The 23,583-nt window shown below is 43.6% G+C and overlaps 1 protein-coding gene across 1 annotated transcript in view; it reads right to left on the bottom strand.

Annotated features, from left to right (window-relative positions):
* The window catches only part of RAD51B (RAD51 paralog B), a 599,650-nt gene that overhangs the window by 93,523 nt on the left and 482,544 nt on the right, over positions 1-23,583 (bottom strand). The window contains exon 10 of the mRNA XM_023755857.1: positions 4,257-4,335. Coding sequence (XP_023611625.1) covers positions 4,257-4,335 — 79 coding nt within the window. The remainder of the gene's footprint in view (positions 1-4,256; positions 4,336-23,583) is intronic.

Here is a 23,583-nt window from a genome sequence, read left to right as displayed (position 1 = left end):
GAGAAAGTAAGCCATTATCTTCTGTCCTGTTTAAAGCAATCTGGCTTTTGTGTTTCAAATGCCCCTCAGGCCCCCAGGAAAAGGAGAGCTCAGCAAAGGCAGAGTGAGCCAGGAGGAGCCCCACAAAAGCCTGGATGGTCCCAGATTCCCCAGGCTTCCTGCACCATCAGCCACACAGACTGGCTGCTTTTTAATTTTTTAAAAAATATATTTTTCCTAATTTCAGAGAGGAAGGGAAAGGGAGAGAGAGGTAGAAACATTAATGATGAGAGAGAATCATTGACCAGATGCCTCCTGCATGCCCCCTACTGGGGATCGAGCCAGCAACCCAGGCATGTGCCCTGACTGGGAATCAAACTGTGACCTCCTGTTTCATAGGTCAACACTCAACCACTGAACCACACTGGCCGGGCCAGCCTGGCTGCTTTTAATGACAGAATCTTTATTCCTGGCCTTGATGCAGAGGCCCAGGGGTCCCAGCTGTGTTCTGGGTGGCATAACACTTGGGGCTTCCTGGGGAAACAATGGATAAAACCAGAGCAGATGTGAGTCATGTTGGAGCCCGTAAACTCTCCCTCCCTCCTGCAACCGTGCGGTTCTGTGGGCCCACCCTGCTTTTCCCTCTGCACTTGGTCCTGGCACCCATTGGCCTCCCTCGGGGCTGGCCACGCCTCTAAGCTTTTCCACTCTCGGTGCTGAGGGTTTCATGGCGAGCTCTGGGGACAACGTTAAAATGGATTAACGGCACCTACCCCTTCACCTCTCCACTTCAGTTGCACAAATAAGCTGAACTCTCCCTCTGCTGGGACTTGGCCCCTCTCAGAGTCAAACCATCAGAAGCTGGTGGCTGTGAGCTCCATCTCCTTTGGGGCCTAAGTATTTCCCAGGTCTTGGGCCCAACCCTGAGAGGCCAGGATGCCCAACAAGTGCACAAAGACAAAGGAGATGCAAACAGAGGGGTTACCATGGCAATGGCCAGAGCCAGGGAGCCTTCTGAAGATGCTGGGAGGGTGGGTTTTCTTTCTTTTACCTTTTCTTCTTTTCCCGCAAAAGGAGAATAGTTCCGCTCTCCATTTTACTACAACAATAGCATGGACCAGCTCCTTCAAGTGTTTCAAAAAGCAGCCTAAGAAATCTCTAAGCAAGCCCCTCAGTGTCTCCTGCCTGCCGGTTTATTGTCCCTCCCGGCCCAGTGAACAAAGGTGGGGGAAGGGTATCAGGCCCCATGGCCCGCTGCTCCCAGCATCCTAATCCTTGAAAACCGGTGAGAGGAGTGGCCTGCAGAGCAGGGAAATTGAATGTTGGCCTCACCTTTTCTTCCCTCCCTCTACTATGCACTCGGGAGCTCGAGCTTGGCAGGTATTATACAACCTCCGCCTAGCAGGCAGCAGGAATCTTGGGGCTTACTAAGGGGATGAAAGGCACTGAGGGATCCTTCCCAAATTCGCCTGTTTGGGTTTCTCCTTTCCACTCTTCCAGGCTGCATCACCACAGTAGAGCCACAGGTGGCAGGGCTGGCAGCTCCTCTTTTAGCTGGCACCACCCTCATCTTCCTGCCCTTCCCCTCTCTGCCACCTAGGCAGGAATGCCACACTGTCCCCCCAGCTCTCGGTACCAACCTCCATGCCAACTTAGGGCTATCATGCCAGAGCAACCCCTCACACAAAAAAAGCTTATTGGCCTCGACGGCTGGTACCTTTCCAAGGTTACCACCCAGGGATCAAAGGTTTCTTTGCTTTAATCCTGGGAAATGTGCAGGTGTTTTCTAGCTCAGTCATCTGGTAAGAGTGGGGGAGGGAAATCAGCTTTCATGTTCCCGTGTGTGGAGATCTGAAGGAGATAGCTCTCCTGGGCTGAGTGAACGATAAGTACCCCATCTCCTGGGAGAATCAGATACGGCTGACGTTGGGAAGGCCTTTACAGATGGTCCAGGCCAGTGACTACAATCCAAGGAAGAAAAACATTTGCATTGCAACCTCCATGCAGAAATTGAAAATGCGCGCGTACACACACACAATCACATAACAAATAGTTCATGAAACAATACAATATGCTGGCTGTGACTCATTCATTTCAGTTTATCACTCAGGAATGGGTTGTGACACAATTTGCCATGCACTGAATCCAGGTCAACACTGTCATTTTCAAGCTGACAGAATTATATTTTCTCAAGATCACACCAGAGCTGGAACAGATATCCAAGGGGGTCTCTCCAATAAAGGAGGGGCCCCCATTTTCCTGAGGGTCACAGCTTTTGATTTTCCCAAAGTCTTGGGAGCACGCAGCTGGAGGAAAGGGCCTGCCCAGAGGTTTGTACTCAGAGGCATTGCTGACAGGGGCCGAAGGGTTTTGCTTCCTGGGAAAACTGGAGATGGAGGTGCAGCTTGAGGGAGTGGGATGGATAAATCAGCTTTCAAAGCAACCAGGTGAGGCTCTGCAGCCCCTCAGACATTTTCCCTTATCCCTTGGGGTTCTTGGATCATCGGACACCTTCCTGAGTTTTTTCTTTCCCAGACACACAACTCCAGGTCCGCCTCATTTAGTAACTCACTTCCTCCCCTGTTTTCCAACTTTTTCTAATATCCTTTCCTTGTAGTTTTTTAAACCTCTACCGATTGATTGCAATTCCACCCTCTACTTTCTCTAACAACTTCATCTTTCCCGTCAAAGTCACGATCCTAGCAATGGGTGTCAAAGAGGCAACCCTGTGGATGTTGTTTCCATAAACACTATCCTAAAAGTTCTCCAAACTAGACCCGGCGTAGCCATGCCTTTTACCACAATGCCCAGGGGTCAGGATTCTCAACACAAGGCATCTGGGTAGAACTGGCTCTCCCCCCCCCCCCCCGACCCACCCCCCCTTGAAATTGTCTCCTGATCTTCCACAGATTTTCTTGAAATCTTCATCTAAATTTGCTATTTAGTAGACTTTTAATCTTTTAAGAAAGGCTCTAAAAACGAAGAGCCAAAGCCACACGGTGCCCTGGGTAAATAAAACTCCAGCCTTCTGATGGCTTATTAGTTATACACCCTCAGAGACTATGTAACAAAGGGGCCTGCTGTTTGCTTTGCTTAATCTGGTCTTAAAATCTCGGCTTCTTTGTCAGAAAACAATATTTGCAATTGTAAAAACAATATTTACCAAGGAACTTGGATAGCATAAGTCAAAGGCTAAGAGCCAAAGGTCAGTAGTTCTTACCCCAAATTTCCCCGGCCCCGAGTCCCTGCTGAGGAGCTCAGCTGCACCAAACAAACACACTGCTCTCGGGTCCATGACGAAGCGGCGCTTTCAGAGGGGAGGAAAGGGAAGGCTGCAGCCTGTGCGCGGACAGAAGCACGGACGCTCCAGCCTGCCCCACACAACTCCGGCTGGATCTCTGCAGTGCACTGTGTCTCCCTGGGATGTTATACAGACTCGCCCTGTTTCACAAACCTGGGAAAATGCTCAACTCATAAATCCTATGGGGCAGACAGTGCTCCCACAGACAGCAATGACAGTGTGGTCCTCCGTGGGTCAGGCTACATGGCCAACTGGGCATCTCTGTGGGCAAGGCCTCCTGCCTGGCAGTGGGGGACAGATGTGTATCCTGAGATTTTCTGTGGGGAAGCTTCTCAATGGACCACGCAGTTTGGGACCCTGTGGGCTAAGTTCATTAGTGTCTGAATCGATCTCGTGTTCACTGTTTTCTGGGCAGACCTGTGATTGGACACCTTTCCTACCTGCCAGAGGATCCAGCATCTGGGAGCGAACCACCAGAGCAGACCAGTGGTTCCTGGGTGCTTTCCCACGAGCCAGGACTCAGTGCCTTCTGAGCCCCAGGCCCATGTCATAAGGTGGAGGCCAGCGAGGCCTGGCCCCCAGTCGGGACTTGAGCACAGGTCCTCCAGCCTGTTAAGCAAGAGGCTCTGAGGTGGTGCGGAGTCTTCACCCCAGGGTCTGAGACTCACCCCTGCTCCTCACTCCAGGATCTGTGAGAGGACTAGGCGGTGGCAGTTCCTAGCCTGCTTGGTTTGACCCTTATTCTATTAGAAAATTCTATAGTTCTCTCTAAGCCCCACAACCACCTTCTTCAAATTCTTGCCACAATTGCCAATCTCTTTCATCTCACCAGGATAAAGACCACTGGCCAGTTCCTCTTGAACTTTAATTCTGTTCTGAAGTCGTTCCAATCAGGAGCGTAGCAGTAATTATCACCAGCAATGGGCACCACTGAGCACAATCAGCTTAGAGAAATGGCTTCATTCAAGCATCTTACCTTGAAGAACCAGGCCTTCCTTCTCGATGGTGTAGACGAAGGAGGCGAAGGGAGCCAGCGGGGACTTGGCGGTGAGAATCTGCACATCAAGCACATTGCCCAGGGTTAGTCCAGGGAGAGACCAGAGGGGAGCCCCCGTTCAGTCCCCTTCCCACTTTGAGACAAACTGGTACCCTATGACCACAAGTCATAAGGTTTATTTATGTTTTAAAAATTATTTTAGAATCAATTAGTGTTATTCTGTCAATCAATTGATTACCTTGGAAGGCTGTACATTTATTCCAACTATCCTGCCCCTGAATGCCATATTCTTGAGCCAGTTTTTCTAGAAATAAATTTCATTATTGTATGTCATGCACTTAAACTGTTATCTTTCTGTCCAATGATAAAACTAGACTAATTTTATTCATAAACTTAGCTATTCTACTAAAAAAACTTTCAAAGCTCCCTTAAGAGATAAAAATTTGCCATAATTGTGGATATTCAAAATAACTTACGAAAGGCAAATCCATGGTAGGTTGCATTCTTGACCCCAACTCTTCACCCAGTCTGTATTCATCCCCTTTCCCATGTGACTACAGTTCCTCTTGGTTAAGGTGTAGAGCAGTGGTTCCCAACTTTTTTTTGGCCATGCCCAATATATCTCCACTTATTCTCTGATGCCTCTGGTACTGTTGGAAAAAGAATATATCCAAGCTAACCTGCTGTCTCCGAAGGAGAGTGAGAGACACGTGGAGCAGAGCTGGCCTGCGGGCCCATCCCAAATAGTGACCCCAAGGAGACCCACAGGCGCATTGGGGAAATGCTCATTATTGCATGCCTCTGAGATTTGGGTGTTGTCATGAAGCATTACTGCAGCAAGAGTTCACTGACCTACCAGCCAACACAAAATACCAAAAATATTTTGAGCAATGGCATTCTCCTAAGAAGATACCTACCTTAAAGGGGATGGTCATTTGGTCATTATCACTAACCTTTTATCACACCTCATAAGGTTCTACAGAATGTCTAAGGACTGGTGGGTTATTATCACATTTCTCCTAAAGGAAGATGAATATCAGCTTCCTGTTCTACAAATTGATATCATCAAAAATAGTGACAATTTGGCACAGAGCCACTTAGGTAATCAGGGAGGCAAGGAAGAAGGAAGAAATAATTTCAAATAACCAAAAGGCTCACAGGTACTATCTCAATCTACCTCAAGTCAACAAATATTTACTGACTGTCAACTATGAGAAATGGTGGATTAATGCGGTGAAAAGATCACAGGTTTTAGTCTTGGAGTTTGAATCTCTGTGCCTGTGGCAAAGCTTGCGATTGTCCCCTAGTAGCCATCCCCCCATCTTCTTTTTAGTAAATAACTGCTCAGGTTACAACATTCCTTTGCCTCTTTTGCAACCAAGGAGGCCATTTGACTAACAGAACAGGAGTGTAAATAGCAGGTAGAACTTCTGGCATATATTTTCCTAAGAAAATACGTGCTCTTCACTTTCCCTTCCCCCTTCCCAAGGGCAGGAACAGATTCAACCACATGGATGTGGACACCTTTGGGGATGACAAAGCGACCCAGGAGAAGGAAGCTGGGTGACCTCATAAAGCAACAATGCCTCCCACCTGGGGTCCCTGTCCACCTCAGGACAGAGCCACTGTGAACCACTGCATTTTGGAGTCTTTGTTACCATGCTGCAGCCTGAATTCTAACCAATACTTTGGCTATGGACAACCTCACTTTTTTGAGAATCAGTTTCCTCGCATGTAAAATAGGAATAATACCACCCACCTAAATGGGATTATTGTGAGGATTAAATTAAGTCTATAAAATGCCTGTTACTGTGTCCAATTAACAAGATTTCCAACAACTCATCATAGATGCTTCCCGAGCACTCCTTAACGTTCACTCATCAACACCCAATATTCTTTGCTTTTACCAGAAGGATTCCACTTAAGTTGAATCTCAATAATTTCTATAATTGTTCCAAAGTTATCTAGATAAACTTGCTCATGGCCCCTCAGCCTGCTAAGCAAGAGGGCTCTGAGGTTGTGCGGAGTCCTTACCCCAGTGTCTGAGACTCACCCCCGCTCCTCCCTCCAATTTGACACCATCAATGTAATAGACAGTGTCAAAAATATCTCATGTCAAAAGTATGTCACCTTTGAATTAAGGTGGAGCCTTCCTGACAGAGACAGGTTCAATGTGAAGCTGACCGAGGCGCCTGGTGGGGGGATGGTATGAGAGAAGAGAGGACAGTGCTCTCAAGCTTTCATGGGTATGAATCATCGCAGGCCTTGTTGACAGATTCTGAATTATAGGCTCAGGGTGGGGTCTGAAAGTCCGCATTTCTAACACATTCCCAGGAGGTGCTGCTGCTGTGGTCCATAGACCACATTTTAAGTAGCTGGGCTCCAAGAAACTAACCTGATGGAAGAGCCTGAGATGGAGAAGCAAGAGATGGAGTCCTGAAGCCAGTTAGGAGGCTACTGTGATCATTCAGTGCTGAGATGACAAGGGCCTAAACCACAGCTGCATTAGCAAGAATGGGGGAAAGGAGGTCCTTCCAGATGTGAGGTGGATAGAAGATATATACACCCTTCAGATCAAAGAACAACAGAAATAAACTAAACATATCCAAAACTTCGGATCTTTATTGTCTACATGAAGCAACTGGGTATAAATAAATAATAATCAGTAAAGTACCCTAGTATATTTTTGAGAAAACTATATTACCATTTTTATTTTATAAACTGCAAAATTAAAACCTGGGGGGGGGGAGAGTTATGGGGTGGGAAAGGATGTGATATTCCAATGCAACACAACAAATAACATCTGAGCCTCACGGTGCTGCTGCCAACATGACTGCGCACTCTCCAGGGAGCCCAGGCCCACTCTGAGCAAGCGCAGCGCCCTGGCCGTGAGGACCTCACCTGGAGGGACCACACATCTGGAAGGACCCCCTTTCCAGGAGATCGAGGGGTTTGGACAGGCCACTGATTAATGCCGTGCCCTTCTCAAGCAGGGTTTAAAATGGGTCATTGAAAGAATGATTTGTGTGCAGTTAGAAAAAGGAAGTGATCAGTTATGTCAGATGAACCCCACTTCCTTTCTTTTAAGGGGGAAGAGAACTCCCAGATGGATGGATTGACAGAAATGTGGTCAGGGGCAGCAACCTCTAGTAGAATGTGCTGTACTGTAGTCTTGGTTTTGTCATGTTCCACATTCTTACTGACCTGCATAGGACGCTGATGTACTCAACCACATCCATACAACAAACATGGATCCAGCAGGGAACAGAACTGACAAAAATTGTCACCCTAATAGAGCTTCTATTCTAAAGGAGGCAAAAAGATAATGAACAAAATGAGTAAGTAAAATATATGGTGTGTTAGATGATTATATGTGTTAGATGATTATATGATCACATACATGGTAATATGATGGAGAAAAAAGGCAGAGAAAAAGTTCATTGGATCACATTTAAATAGAGTGGTAAGAGAAGAATTCACTGAAAAGTGACATTTGAACTTGGGGTCATGTAAAACCCATTGATGGAATGCTGAATATGGTAACAGAAGATGAAAAATATAGAGAAACATATTAAACAATCATAATATCACAACACATCTTGATTTAGTTAGAATATTGGAACCAATCCTACAAATCTTTTAGGACGCAATTTTATTGAAATACATGTAAGGCCTTTTCTTTGAGAACAAGGACCAGCCACTGTCACAGAATGGGGAGATGAGATCTAGCTTTCAGAAGATGAAACGGGAGTGTTAGTGAACTACATTGCAGTACAAGTTGGTTGTGAGATGTGGTTCACAAAAAGCTAGTGTGGTCTCCGGTTATATAAATGGAGACAGTATCTACAGCAAGGAAGTGATGATCCGGCTCTGCTCCTCATTCAGCAAAGCATGCTGGGTGTGATGTGTCTGGATTGGAGCCCAAATTCCAAAAGGGAAACTGACAGACAGAACAAGTGGAGGACTATCAAGGTGGTTAGTCACCCAAAGCAACCCATGACCACAAACACTTCAATGCCAACACTATGGTAAGAGGTCTAGCATGAAGGTGCATATTGCTTTTAATATGAGTGTTCTGATCTGGATACTCTGTAGTGCTACCCGGCAGAGAAGGGAAGTGTGAATTAGCTTTAAGACTAACAGATTTCAGAAAGAGTGATGCTTGCCATGTATCTTTATAACTACAGATAGACTCTTCTCTGTTTCAGACTTGAATCAATACCCCATGGTCCGTGCATTTATGCCTTTCAAACTACAAATTATCCTCTTCCAAGGCAAACAACCCTTCCTAGCAGATATTTTGGGCTGTTCTGTTTCAGATGTTCCGTCATGCCATAAATTTGGGGTGTTCTAATCATTGTCCGGCTTGGTCTGTTGTCAAATGTCGTTCTATCCTCTTCAATAGATAATGTCCTGCAGGGAGGACCTAGCTGTTTAATTAAACTCTAGGACCCCAGTGAAACAATTGTATCACACTGAACCCCATGTGCAACGTGTGAAGTTGGCTTTGGATCGCTCTGAGGATTCATGGAAATATGTAGTCGGGCAAGCACGAGTGCAGATGTGTGACTCAGAGAGCTTAGAGCCCCACCAGGCAGGTGTGCGGTATTGTGAGCCGTTAATTCCACCTCCTGCAAACAGCTAGATTGTTGTTGTTGTTGTCTTAATGTTTCCTTCATATCACACCAGCCAGACTCTAAGTACACCCTAATGAATATATTTTCTCCTTTCTTCAGCTATGATGGTAAGAAAAGTGGTCATCAGTGTTTTTAAACATCATGTTTATTATGAACTAGATGCTGGGTCCCAAATCCCACTACCATCTGGAAGTAATTTTCATTATTTGTACCATCCACCAATCCATCATGTACTTATTTAATCCATGAATCTTCCCTGGGCACATTCCTCTGTGCTAGGCACTGCTCTAGGGGCAAGGTCCTCACTCTCATGCAGCTGACGTCTGTTGGCAAAGACAGACGGTACAGGGGAGCCTTTAGGCCTTGGGCTTTTTTCACTTTAACATTCTACTACAAGCCCCTCATTCTTGGGTAGTCACTCATTCATTCATTCAACCCATCCGTCCACAAACATTTATTGAGTTCCTACGGTGGGTAGGAAGATTCAATTTGTACTGTGTGAATTGCACTTTTCAAAGAGTGCCATCTGTTTCTACCTCAATTTATTTTTAGATGTATGCTCTGACTTTTGGACAGGATTGCAAAGATTGGGGGCATTTTCTTTGATCCTTCACCTCCCTCTCTCTAGGGCAGCGGTCGCCAACCGGTGGTCCACGGACGAGGTCCGAAAGGTTGGCGACTGCTGTTCTAGGATCCAGTCCAGCGCTTTGCAGACTGTGGGCTCCTACAATGACCGATGGGCATTTTCCTCACTGTTCTTCACTTCATCTTTCTGCTGCATGTGTGACAGTTTCTCCCAATTTATAAGTGACAACACGGAGGCCTAGGTGCTCTGCACCAACTGTGCAAGGAGAAGACGGCCTTTGGAGCTCAAGGGCTCCCCTCCCGGACCTCTTCTCCTTTCAGAGCCCTCCCTTCAGGTCCCTGATCTGCTCTGAGCAGGTAAGTTGTCAGATGACTTCCTTCACTCTAAGGTGACAGCGGATTTAAACCTTCCAGGGTTACCCTTTCAGGTGTGTCTGTATTTTAATGTAAGATTCTCAAAGGAGAGTCATGGATCCAACGTGGTAGAAAGTCGCGGGATCACCCCTCCGGGTTCCCACAGAACCGATGACGATGATGAAAACAACAGCCAACACGCATTATTCCTCACAACACCCCTTTGAGGTAGTAGCTCATAAGTAGTGAAGCCAGGATTCCAACCCAGGCCACCTGGTCCTATAGCCTGTACTTTAAACCAGCATGGCGGCAACCCCAAATGCCCTGTGCACACATCAATCCACGTCCCTGAGGTAATCAATCAAAGAGGCAGGACACAGAATAGCAAACAGGGCATTTCTCCCACAGCATAGACACTGCATGACTGAAGACAAAGAAGAGAACTGGATAGGGCCTCGTGCTGGCTGCCCTATCGTTTATGAGCTTCCATCCTGGCAATCTTCCCCTGTCTTTCCTTTCTAAATGTCCAAATCCTACCTACTCTTTGAACTCCATACAAATGCCACCTCTTCCAGGAAGCCTATGCCGATTTCTCCAGTCTCAGGTAATCTCTCTAGTTCCATCTTACTTCACCTGTACCTCTCTAATAGTTGTGCTACCCCTGAACTTAGTGCTTTCTCTACTGAATTTACTACCGTGTATTTGAAGGCAGAGACCATTATCATCACTGTGGCTGCTTCTGGTCCCACCAACCTCCGCTATGGTGCTATAAACGTAACAGAACCTCAATTATGAATCGCAACTTCAGCAGCTCTAACTCATACCCACTTTGAGGACTTATCTGGCATTACCTCCCCAAAGCTGGGGACTTCGAAGATGCCACAGAAGAGACAGGCTTCCCAGTCCATCGCTGCCAACATTCTCAGCCTGGGCCGGCCCAAAGTCAAGTCTTTGCTTTCAGCTCGCTATAGCATCAGATGTTTTTCCTGGCCCGATCCCACTTCCAAGAACATGGAAAAGGAGCCATAGGACAGAAAATGCTGGGCACAGGAACCTCAGGCCTCCAGGACGGTGATACCTTCTAAGGAAAAAGCCTGTCTCCTCCTTGTAAAGTATAGGTGTCACGCTCATCTGGACCAAGCCAGCTCATCCCTGGTCCTCCACGGGTGGCCAGGGAGGCCCGTGTGGAGCAGGAAGCACAAAGATGTCAGGGATCTTGGGCGCAGACTATCCTGGAGGCTCTTTTTATAGCATTCTGGCAGCTCACACGAGTTCTTGCAACAGAGCCCCAAATTAAGGAAAAAGTGAGTTTCGCCTTTGTGGCCCAGGAAGGCAGACACAACGAGGCAGCCATGGCTGACAGCAAGCTGGCCCCAGCTCTTCCACTGTCCCTCCTCCAATTCTTGTGTCATCAGCTTCCTTTCAGACTGGCAATGGATCCTTCCTCTCTTCTACGTCCTTCCCCTTCCCACCCACCACCCCAACTCTTACACTGGTCGGGGGGTGAAGGGCAGAGGAAAAAGAGCTAGCAGAGGGCAAGTGTAAGCAGAAGCATGTTTCCTGTCGGGGCGGGTGGTAGGCCTGGCTGGCTTTCTACCCCTACTCTCTGCTACAAGGTGTGGAGTCCAAAGACTATGTAATAATTCAGCTAAAAATACCGGGAAGCCATTGAGGTAGATAGTTTGGAAATATGACTTTGCATCCATCTATAATTTCCCATCTTGCTGATTTTTTAACCCCGTCTCAGTCTCTCCTGTGATCAGCAAGATTGTGTGGTTGTTGATAAATTTGGTGGGGATGCCCCTGCTGACCCATCTGTGTGTAAGGGTCCTGCTGCGAAGCAAGAGGGAAAACCCATGGACTCCGAAATGTCCTGCAACAGGTACCCTATTATCTCACTTCAACGAATGCCTGGGCTAGTGAGACCCATTGCTAAGCTAAACAAATCTTTCCTCTAGCTGTGCCAAGTGTCTGCGACAGAAATCCTTCATGCCAGGGATTTTCCTCCTTGTCCCAGACCGAGAAAAAGGTTGTTTTTTCAGCTGTTTTGAAGCCCAGGAAGAAAGCCAGGGAAGCAAACAAGCCAGTTAGTCTTGCATCAGATAATTCAACAGGCTTTTGATAACCTCAAGTCTTCTGTCCCTTCCCCAGGTTAAGCTGAACTCCCCAAGCCAAGGGACAGAAGGGCCGGAAACGCTCCAGACAGGAAGATCTCTGTGGCTGGAAGGAGGCCACGGATCAGGGGGGCTTGAAGTGTACCCAGTGATCCTCAAAGGAATTCCCTAGTCATTGTGTTGAGAAGAGCTGGAGGGAAAAGTGGCAGAGGTCCAGCTCCCCGTCCGGATCTGGATCTTGTACTGATTAAAATCTGCTTCATCACTTGGACACTCACTCTCCACAGAAAACGAAGCCTCAGCACGAAGAGCTTTGCGAAAGATTCGGAGGGGAGAGTAGAGAATGAGTTTCATGGCATCTAACCTGCCTTCTCAAACAGGGGAGTCACAATTGAAGATGTAATATAGGGCTGGAAAATGACAGGGTGGAAAAAGAAACTGTATTGAGTGGCATGAATGTATTCATTTATCTGTATGTGGCCTACTTCACAACTTGGGGAGAGAAAGTAAGCTGATCTGATTCCCTAATGAAATATAATTCTAGGCCCTGGGAAGATTCTCCTTGAAAGTTTGACTCTGAGGCTACAAGACCTTATTTCCCCATGGAGTATCACTGTGCTCTTTTATGACATATCTCGGGTGATTGTTTAAAAATGTTTTTCTATAATACATAAAACTCCCAACGTATATAAACTAAAAGATCTAGGTCCTGAAAGAAATCAAACATTTCTTCGGATTGATAGGATAGTACCTCAGTAAATCATGGGATGGTAATACTTCATGGTCAGAGTGGCATCTTCAGTTTATTCCCCCACCCCCAACATTTTATTATGAAAAAATTGAAACATACAGTAAAGTTGAAAGAATTTTATAGTGACTACCCACCCATAAACCTACCAAGTAGATTCTACTATTAACATTTTGTTAAACGTGTTTTTATTATTTATGAAATAATTCATCATATCAACCTATCTTATTATTTTTGTTGTCACATTTCAAAGTAAATCGAAAATGTCAGTGCACTGTCCTCTAAACGGTTTAGCAGGTATATAATGAACTATAAGCTTAATATATATTCATATATTTTTAAAACCATGTTGAGTTTTTTTCCTGTAATTTTTACAAGTGGTTTGAGAGCGATTTTTCCAAAATGATACTAAAATCAGAGAGAATTTAATGACTACACATATATGACAATATGCAAATTGATACATTCAAAAAATATGGGTCGTTAATTATTTCTATATGAAATACTAACTTTATTGAGGCATACTTTACATGTAATATTTTTTTTTAATATAGGCATTTAAGCTATGAATATCCCTCTGGGCACTACTTTAGCTGCATCACATAAGTTTTGGTATGTTGTAGTTTTGTCCTTTTTTTCTCAAAATATTTTCTAATTTCCCCTGTGATTTATTCTTTGACCTATTGCTTATTTAGGGGTATTTAATTTGCAAACATTTGCGAATTCCCCAAATTTCTTTCTGTCATTAATTATTAATTTTATTTCATTTTGATTAGAGAAGTTTGCATGGCTTCATTAAATTTATTGAGGCCCATTTTGTGGCCTAATATACAGGGTGGGGCAAAACTAGGTTTACAGTTGTTTGCATGGAAAATAATACAATAATTAATCCTATATAATAAAAGGGCAATATGCAAATAGACCAGACAGAAGAAGGACCAGAACACCTGTGGCCCCTCACACCAGCTGGCACCGCCTCCAGAGGGCACCCTCACCCCGATCAGGGGGCAGGACCAGCTGGCAAACTGCCTGGGGTCCTCGCCCAAGCCGGCTCCGCCCCAATCGGACCCCACCCCAGCTGGCCCCACCAGTGCACGAATTCGTGCACCAGGCCACTAGTAAATAATAATACAAAATTAACTCTGTGTTTTGCATACTCACAACTGTAAACCTACTTTTGCCAAACCCTGTATAGTCAGTCTATCCAGGAGAATGTTAGGTGCATATATGTTTATAATTGTTATGTCTTCCTGATGAATTGACCCTTTTATCATTATTAAAATGCAATTTTTGTGTTTCTAGTAATAATTTTTGTCTTAAAGTCTATTCTGCCTGATATTAGTATAGCCACTCAAGCTCTCTTGTTGATACTGTTTGCATGTTATATATTTTTCCGTCCTTATACTTTCAACTGACAGACTCTGTTACAACAATTTGAATATAGGGTCCCCCTGCTATCCAAAAGTAGAGCATTCCCATGAAACCCTTCATAGACTGAAATATTGAAGAAGCATTAATTTATATGGAAAAAAATCTGAGCATTCCCAGACCAAAACTTTAATGCACACATAATGTCTTTCATTCACCACGATTGAAATACTTAATTACATCCAGTTTCATGCTAAGTGTATCATCCTTATGAGCTCTCCACGGCTTTTCCAATACCTCAGGACACATCTTGCTAACAGTTGCACAAAATAAATCAAGATAAAGCTCAGATGCTCACAGCCAGAGTTCAGTAACATGGCAGCTTGATGCTGAAATGCTGAGTGTAGTTCCCAGGGAAGGAGCTTGGTGGTGCCACTCTCAATGCTTCTATAATGGCTCACTGCAGAACAAATGCTGACCGCCATTGTCGCTTTCAGCCTCTTGTTATCCCAACCGGGTAATGGGGCCTTAGGCAGCCATGATCATAAGCAATTGCCACTTATTATTTTTGTCAAGTGCCCTGTGGGCAGGGCTGTGCACACAGACCAAGCTCTGAGGTTAAAGAGAAGCCCTGAAAATGGAGCTTTCAGTGAGCTGTCCAACAGGTCAAATAGTGATAATTCTCTTGGATGAGGCTTTTGGGAAGCTCCAAACCTATTCTGCCCACTCCAGTGGCTGCTATGCTGCTGGCTTATAAAACTACCTTAGTTGCAAGACAGTTGGCTTTCAAGGTTACTGCAGAGCTGCAGAGGAGAGAATGGGATTATGGAAAGTTAAAATGCCACAAGTCTTGTTGTTCTTACTGAGATTGACCTACTTGAATAAACATGGTTCAGATTGTTGTAAGCCTTTGGTTAATTTTCAGAGTCCTGAAAAAGTTGATTTGTACAGTTTTTGTCAATAATCTAGTTGCTTTTGTGGAGGGGAAGATTTTGTGAGTGTCTTACTCCACCATTCTCTATGCTGAGTATCCCAAGCCAAATGTTTAAACAGTTCATTTTCATATTATTATTTATTAATTATTGTATTATTTTCCATACAGACAAATGTAAACCTAGTTTTGCCCCACCCTGTATACTAGGCCACAAAAAAATCTTTAATAAATTTAATGAAACCATGCAAACTTTTCTAATCACAATGGAATAAAATTAATAATATCCACCTCTGTTATCTGTCCCCATTCAACCCTGCCACTTTTTTTTCTATTTTAAACATTTTCACACTTCTAGAAGATTGATTATTTTTGTTTTTAGTCAACTTAATGTTTACACATAATTTAAAATAGTAAACAAATCACATCACTTTGTATTAACTTCCTCCACTTTAACTGAATTTATGTCAGCTATCCTATTTTTAATATCTCAAGCTCTTTATTATCTTCTGACTATTTCTAATTCAGCACAATCTATTGTTGTTTTTATATCACCTTTAACTCTCTGAGAAGACTAATGATAGTTTAAGTTGTTTTCTAAATCTTGCATTACCCTTCTTTTTTCCTGATTCTTTTTTCTGCTCATTTTGTTTTCTCTTTGAAGTGAACAAAGTCTGATGATCCTTGGTTGTTCATTCATATTGAAATTATAAAATATATTTTATTCTAAAAATATAATCAGAGGTACTGTGTATGTGGACAGCATTTGTCAATGGGTGGTGCCACTGAAGATGTCCAATGTCAATACATAAAGATGCCTCCTCAGAGGTGGACGGACATTTATAAGCGAGAGTTCTCCAGTCCCTTGTCTGGTTGCTGCATTCCAGAAGGAGGGCTGAAAAAGGGGCTCGGATTCCCCATTGGGCAGAGGTGATCCCTGTTTTAGCAGAATGCCTCTCCGGATCCTCTGCTTTATTGGGAGTCCTGAGTCTGAAATTTCTCTAATTCATGTTCTCCAGAGATACATTTTGACCTTCAACCTGGGTTATGTGGCTGTCCAGGGTGAGAAAGAGGATCCGATGACTTCATATACTTCATATACAATTTTCAGCTAACCTGCTGTTTTCATCTTCTCTGCCTTCTGTGGTATCTGGTACTTCCAAGTCCCGAGAAAATCTCCCATGTGTTCTACCACTACACGACATTGAAGGCCGTTTGATTTACAGTTTCTTCTGTTCTAGCTTGTCAATCTTCTATCACTTCCTGCCCGCCAATATTTTGCTGAAACCTATTGATGTCTCAAAGAGCTTCTCAATTGCTTTGCCTTTTGGGATAATAATATTACTTTTGTTATTAAACTGAAATAATTTCACAAAGATCATGAGAAAAGATGGAGATAAGCACACGTGGTCAGAGCCTCCACATTAAAGGGAGGCCTCTGTGAGCGTTAGTTCTTCTATCGACAGTCGGTGAGTGACTTGGTGCCATTATCGTAATACCAGCTTTCAGGGTCAGTTACATCCCCGCCGCCCCATACATATGAGTACTATATACATATGGCAAATAACTCCTCTCAAGGGTGTACAATATAATTTTAACTATCATGAAATCATTCTTAGAAGGGGCTAAGAAAAGGTAGCTTAGGACCAAGTATAATCTTATAAAATGGAAGACACATTTAGTCCATCATGGCTTCAGATCTTGGCTATATGATTTCAGAAACTCCAACCTCTGTAAGCATCACTTTCCTCATCTTTAAAATGGGCACAGTCCCCATAGACGTATTGTGAGAATTAAGAGATGAGTGACATTAATGAAAAATAGGGCACTTCATAAGAACCTAATAAATATTGGTTTCTTTCCACTCTGGTGGGAGAAGTGACAATGTAGGGAAGTTAGTAACTTGAAGGCTAGAGCATTCAGATCTAATTGCCTCTCCTTGCTGCCTGCGTGAGGGTGTCTGTATCAAGCTAATGTACAATTTCACAGGCTGTAACACTGTACATTTAAGTTTTAAATGAGATTTCTAACCACTACTGACATGTTAATGTTACCATTTGTGAGTGGGGATTTTGTTGTTGTTCATTTGTTTCCTTAATATTTTTTAATATATACATTTATTTTTTATTGTAGAAACAATAATTTGCAAACAATATGAAGTTTAGAAAATGTGCAGAAGTATAAAAAAGGCAGTAAAAATCCCCTATACTCCACCATATAAGGTAAGTACTATCGATATTTTTTACTCATCTCTTTCTGGTTATGTACCTACCCCCCCCCCCCCCCACCACCACACACACACACCACATACAACTTGTTTTAGTGTAATCACTGCATCACGCTTTATCCACTTACCAGCATATTGTGAGTATTCCCCATATCACTGAACTTCTTAAAAAATACTATTTATAGTGACTATAGAACATTCCGAAGAGGGTTGCAGTATTATTACTTATTCAATCATTCCCTGTCATTGGGCATTTAGATAAAATACTATTTTTATCTATGAATGTAAATATATTTTCACATTCCCTGAGGCTGCCTCAAGCCATAGTTACATAAGTGGAATTTCTAAATCAATGTATATAAGCATTTTTAAGTTTCTTGATACCTAATAGCAAACAGCCAATTTTCTCACCCCACTGGAGTCTCAGTCGCTATTACAATGGCTTTTATCTCAACCAATTTATAGCTAGAATAGTATCCTATCATTTTTATTTTCAATGAATTTAATTATTAGTGAGTTTTAAAAGTCATGTTTATTAATAATTTTAATTTCTGATTTGCTCTAATTTTTGTAATGTCCTTTTTATATTGGGTTATTAATGTTTTATTATTAATTGGTCAGTCTACATAATTTTAATTCAAATAGTATAGTCATGTCAGTTAAGCATCTAAGCAGACTTTATGCTAACAGATATGAAAAGAATAGTGAGAGAGTTTTAGGAAGAAGATGCATTAAGTATAATAATCATGTTACTGTAAACCACTTTTGATCCACTCTAAAATATTACTATTTTATATTTTGAAATGTTTAAAGAAATTATTTCACTACATAAGAATTTAAACCCTCTGAATATTAAAAATGGCAACAATATTTACCAACATGACAAATATATTTGGTAAGAAAGGCATAGAAACCACACAAGAATAGACAAAAGATGTAAATACACAAAGGAAGCTATAAATGTCAATGAAGACTAAAAAATGCCTGACACTTTTAGTGGTAAAAGGAAGTAAATGCACATGGAAACATTAACATAGCGTCTCTTACTTATTACACTTTGCAAAACTGCTTGGAAGTGTCCCGAGTGCTGATGAGGAGGCTATAGAACTGGCACCTTCCTGGCTGGCGACGTGTAAATGGCTACACCCCTTTGAAAACCCACTGGCATATGCAGAAAAAGCCACAAAGATTAAGATTAATTCACCCTAAGTGATCCAGGAAATATATCTCAAAGATGTAACTCCAAACAATGGAAACGATACATGCATACACAGAAAATTCACTCCATCCTCATACAGTGGTGGGGTATTATCATAAATCCAAAATCAAACAAACAAAAGAAACAAATTATGGGATAGCCACAGGAAGAAATACCATGTAACCATTAAAATACAATGCCCAACCCTAGGAAAAGCTGTTACTGCTGACTGAATGCTGATACAATGGTAGGCACTTTACCTACTTGCTGTTCTTTAATGCTTACAACAAACTTTTTCTCTTGTGGAAAATACACCTAACATAAAAGTTACCATTTAACCATATTTAAGTGTACAACTCAGTGGCATTAAGCGCATTCACACTGTGGTGCTACCATCACCACCATCCAGCCCCAGAATGTTTCTCATCTTGTAAAATAGAAACTGTACCCATTAAACACTAACTCCCCGTTTCCCTCCTCCCCCCCAGCCCGAGGCAACCACCATTCTACTGCTGTCTTTTTTTTCTTTTTATTGAGTTTATTGGGGTGACACTGGTTAACAAAATTATACAGGCATGAGGTGCACAAGTCCACAACAGGCCACCTGCACAGTATATTGTGTGTTCACCACCCCAAGTCTCCTTCCATCACCATTTACCCCGCGTATCCCCTCCTCCCCCTCCCCCTTCTTACTATTTGTTACTATTATCATCGGGCGCTGCTAAAGGAAGAAGTAAAAACTGATTGTATCATTTGTAACCTCACAACTACATTTAAATTTTTTAAAAATCAAAAGCTAATGTAACTTTTGAATAAATAATCGATTTTAACTTTCAAATAAATACATATGAACAAGTATGTGGTTTCACTGTCATCTGAATTTGGAAATTTCAATCTAGCTCCAACCAAAGCAAATACTACCACAGGCAATTTCAAGGGACAGAGATGCAGTCCCTTTCCCTACCCTGAATCAGGAGCATAAGAAAGCCCAGAAAAGCGAGATGCACAGGGTTCTCTGTGCAGATGCAACGCTAAGCTCTGTGAGCATCCAGCAGGCAGCCCGACAGACCCGCAGGAAGCGGAGCTGGAGCTCTGGCCCAGGCCCTCAGGAAAACGCAGCCAGGGCGAGGCAGCTCTGCCTGCAAGGGTCACAGAAGGAAGGCTGCGGCTGTGCAATTATTATGGTAAAAAGATGCCAGGAACTCAGAGGGTGTGTCTTGAATTCTGAAACACACATCCCTGTTACATCATGCGTGGGCCACACGGGAGTTTCTTGAGTCTCATGGGAATCGATTCGAGGAAGGCAACATGTTTCTATGTAAAGAGGCCGAACTCTGCGCTGGCGAGATCCAAAAACAGCTGGTCAAGTGGGACTGGTGTGTGTAATGGACCACATCCCTGGCCCTGCTCTGATGGGTGGAGAAACTATTTTAATGGGAAAGCAACACTCTGTCTTCAGAGCACGATCAAATTAATTCCCTCTGTTACCGCAGCATTCTTCTTATTTCCCCAAAGCCTTCGCCAGTGGAAAAAAAGGGCAAAGGACAAGAAGGAAACACAGACAGGATTTCAGATGAGTTTAAGGGTGTAACGGAAAGACAATAGAGTACCCTCCCCATCCTTTCCTTTGGGGCTTAAACTAAATCCAGTTTGAACTCGTCTTTGCAACCAGCTCAGGACGGCGGAGGAGAGCCTGATACAATAGCTCCCTTGGGTGTTGTCAGGACATAACCAGGGACTTGCCAGTTTAGGCTTTTGTTTTCTTAATATTTTCAATGTGTCTAAAGCTTACACTGTATAGGAACAGAGAGTGACTCATTTATCAAGTATTGTTCGGGAATTAAGGTACCTTTATCCCACAGAAATAGGCTCACAGACTAACATCATTCCAAAAACTGGGGATCTGCAGAAGGACTTAAGAAGAGCTGGATAGCAACCAGATTAGATTTCTAAGGAGTTAAAACTATCCTATCTCTTTGGGAACCCACCCGATTTCCATCTGGGGCCTATTTCAAACATCAGGACTCTGGCAGACTTGGGTAATCCTGTGATAAGAGCTAACATTTATTACTTCAGCTCTTGCTGTGTGCTCTAAGACAGGTAAGCCTCATATCAACCTTATGAGTAAAGACTATTATTATCTCCATTTAATCAATGAGGCAATTTAGGCACAGGTCAAGCAAGTCTACTGATTACTATAGGGACGTGTCTGCCCCTGCCTAGAACTGTTATTTATAGAAACCAAAGAACAAGCGAGCTCACCAGAGGACAACGCATGGGATCTGATTTGAGGGGTGTCAGAAGGTTCCTAGTCAGCATCTTCCTCCTCTCACTGATTGTCGGGGTCTGACATTTTCTTTTTCTTTTCTTTTTTTAAAATATATTTTATTGATTTTTTACAGAGAGGAAGGGAGAGAGATAGAGAGTTAGAAACATCGATGAGAGAGAAACATCGATCAGCTGCCTCCTGCACACCTCCTACTGGGGATGTGCCCGCAACCAAGGTACATGCCCTTGACCGGAATCGAACCTGGGACCTTTCAGTCCACAGGCCGATGCTCTATTCACCGAGCCAAACCAGTCAGGGCAAGGGGGTCTGACATTTTCATCAGGACCTACAGTTGGACTAAGTCTGTGTCCCCAGGCGGTCTCCCTGGCTAACACACACGTACCACCAGGCAGAGCGCATTCTCCAGGATGAGTCAGTAGATAATCTTGCCTGAAACAGGACCCTGAAGCTGAGAATCCAGACCCACAGTGAGCGTCAGGGGGTCAGAAAACTCTCCAATATAAGATGTTCCCAGGCCTGGGACGCCTGGACGGGGGCCTTTGTGGGGGGCCCAGCACAGCCAGGCACTGAGCGCCTGAAGGAAGGAGGTGGGGCGGGGGTTAAGCCTTCCTATTCTGTCACTGTGCTAAGGGTTAGCCCTGATCAGACTTTTTAGGGGTCTTTTCAAGTATCACGATCTTTTTAGTCTTAAGCGGACTTGACTGCTTAGGACTAGTTGGCTTTCTCTCTCTTTTCCCGCCCCGCACTGTGAATGCAGCTTATGTTTTTATGGTTATATAAATAACACATGCTCACTCTAAACAACTCAAGCAGGACGGAGAGTTATGAGGAATGAAGCCAATCAGCCCCTTCTCGGTGATTCTGGGCAAGGGAGACCCTTGATGCCAGAAACTACAGAGCAGAGGGTAGGGGTCTGAGCTCCCCTTTCTCCCTTGGGGCCCTTCAGTGCTGGGATCTGAGGCAAGACCAGAAGATCTGGCCTTAAAAAGTCCTAAACTCTTTCTGGTCCCCATCTCTCACCTTGCGTTCTCCCGGGTAGGGAGCTGCCTCTGGGACTCACGCAGCTTGGCAGCTTGGCAGCTTGGCGTGGCCCAATTAGGAGGTACTGCAATGTGAAAGCCTCTTCTTTGTCCCCCCAGGGTACCCGTCTTAAATAACAGGGCTCCATTTCCCCTCCTTCCCAAGGAGTTAATCATGTTTTAGAAGTAAACCAGAGCTCAGCCTAATTACTATGGGACAAAAGCTTTTATCACAAAGACAAGAGCCCACACATTGGAGCGTTCTCCTCAATGCTCAGGCGGAGTTCTTCTAATGGCGCCAGGAACGAATGAGAGGCTCCTACCCTAATGGCACTGCCATTCCCGTACATCCAGGCAGGCAGGCTCATTCCCAGAGGAGCCAGCCAGAGCTCTCTGAGGAATGAGATACCAAAAGAGGGAGAAAGGCAAGAAAAAAAGAGAATGGGAGCAAAAAACAAAAGCACAAGCCGGGTTCAGCAACACAAGAGCCAGAAGACCTCTGCCCACAGCCAGGGAATCTCGGACAATCAGAAGTCACATGATGACAGTGTGATCTTGGAGACAGCTTGGGGGCTAGGCCTAAAGGCCTCTCATTTCTGAGCTTGGATTTGTTTGATGACTTGGAACAATTTCCTGAGCCATTTTCTCTTTTAAAATTAGGATCAAGAGAGCGGGCTCTATTAAAAGACATTGATACATAACAACTATATTCAAAGATCCATTCAGTCCAGACCAGTACAGAACAACTTTCATGGAGTATTTGTATGCTTACTATGCTCTTTGGCGTTTCCTAGGTAGAAGAGGTTGGACAAGGTTAACGATGAGGCAAAGCATGCCTACAATATTAATAGACACAGCCAGCTGTTTGGATCAAGTTGTTTGTTATTTTGTAAATATAATTTAAAAAAGGAATACTTAAAGACTTTCAGATAGGAGTTTTAGCAATACAATATTTCATTCATTTAATGTCATTATCCTCTTGACTACATTTCTGTATATCCACACATGAAATACTATGCTGCTATGAAAAGAGATTAGTAACTATGTTTACATGGAAGGATTGTCTATGATTTAAAAAGCAGGTTACAGAATATTATATATGTAAGCACACACACATTTTCAAATATGCATGGACAACGTCTAGAAGATTATATACTCTGGGGGATTTTCCTTCCTACTCTGTATTATCCTATATTGCTTTTTTTTTTTCATGACAAGCATGAATAACTTTCATGTTTTCCATTTCAGAATAAACAAAAACATCCTCTCTATCACACAGGTAGGGAAAGTGAAGTGAAAGAGAGGGAATGCTCTGCCACACTAGTCATGAACCTGGTGAGGATGTGCACTTGGTTGTGCCAGAAATTTCCTGTCGAGCAGGCATAGACTCCAGCTGAATGCCACGGAAAGCAGACCATGCCAGGATGAAGATACAGAACCTAAAAAGGGCAGACAATCTTTGCAATTATATAAAACCATATTTACAGTAAGTGTAAGCAATGGTTACTTAGAACTGAATGACTTATTTCATGTTATACTAATTGAACAAATATTTACTGAATACCTCCTATGTCCCAGGTACTGAGCTAGATAGTAGGGCAAACAGAGATGAATACGATGAGGTCCCTGCCCATAAGAAGCTAAATGGTCAGCTTTGAAGTAACCCAGAGGCCTCGGGAATCCAGAAGATGACATGTGCTGGAAATACACTTGCTTCCCCCTCTTTGCCTAAGGGAACAGCAATCCAAGGCTTTTATGGCTTAAATGCCTGTATTCCCAGCCTTCCCAGATTCATGTGATCGATTTATAAAAAGTATTCTTGTAGAGTGTGCTGC

Source organism: Myotis lucifugus, unplaced genomic scaffold (assembly GCF_000147115.1).
Source record: "Myotis lucifugus unplaced genomic scaffold, Myoluc2.0 scaffold_85, whole genome shotgun sequence".
Taxonomy (NCBI): Eukaryota; Metazoa; Chordata; class Mammalia; order Chiroptera; family Vespertilionidae; genus Myotis; species Myotis lucifugus.
The sequence above is the reverse complement of the archived record's forward strand: the minus strand, read 5'-3'. Positions and strand labels throughout refer to the sequence as shown.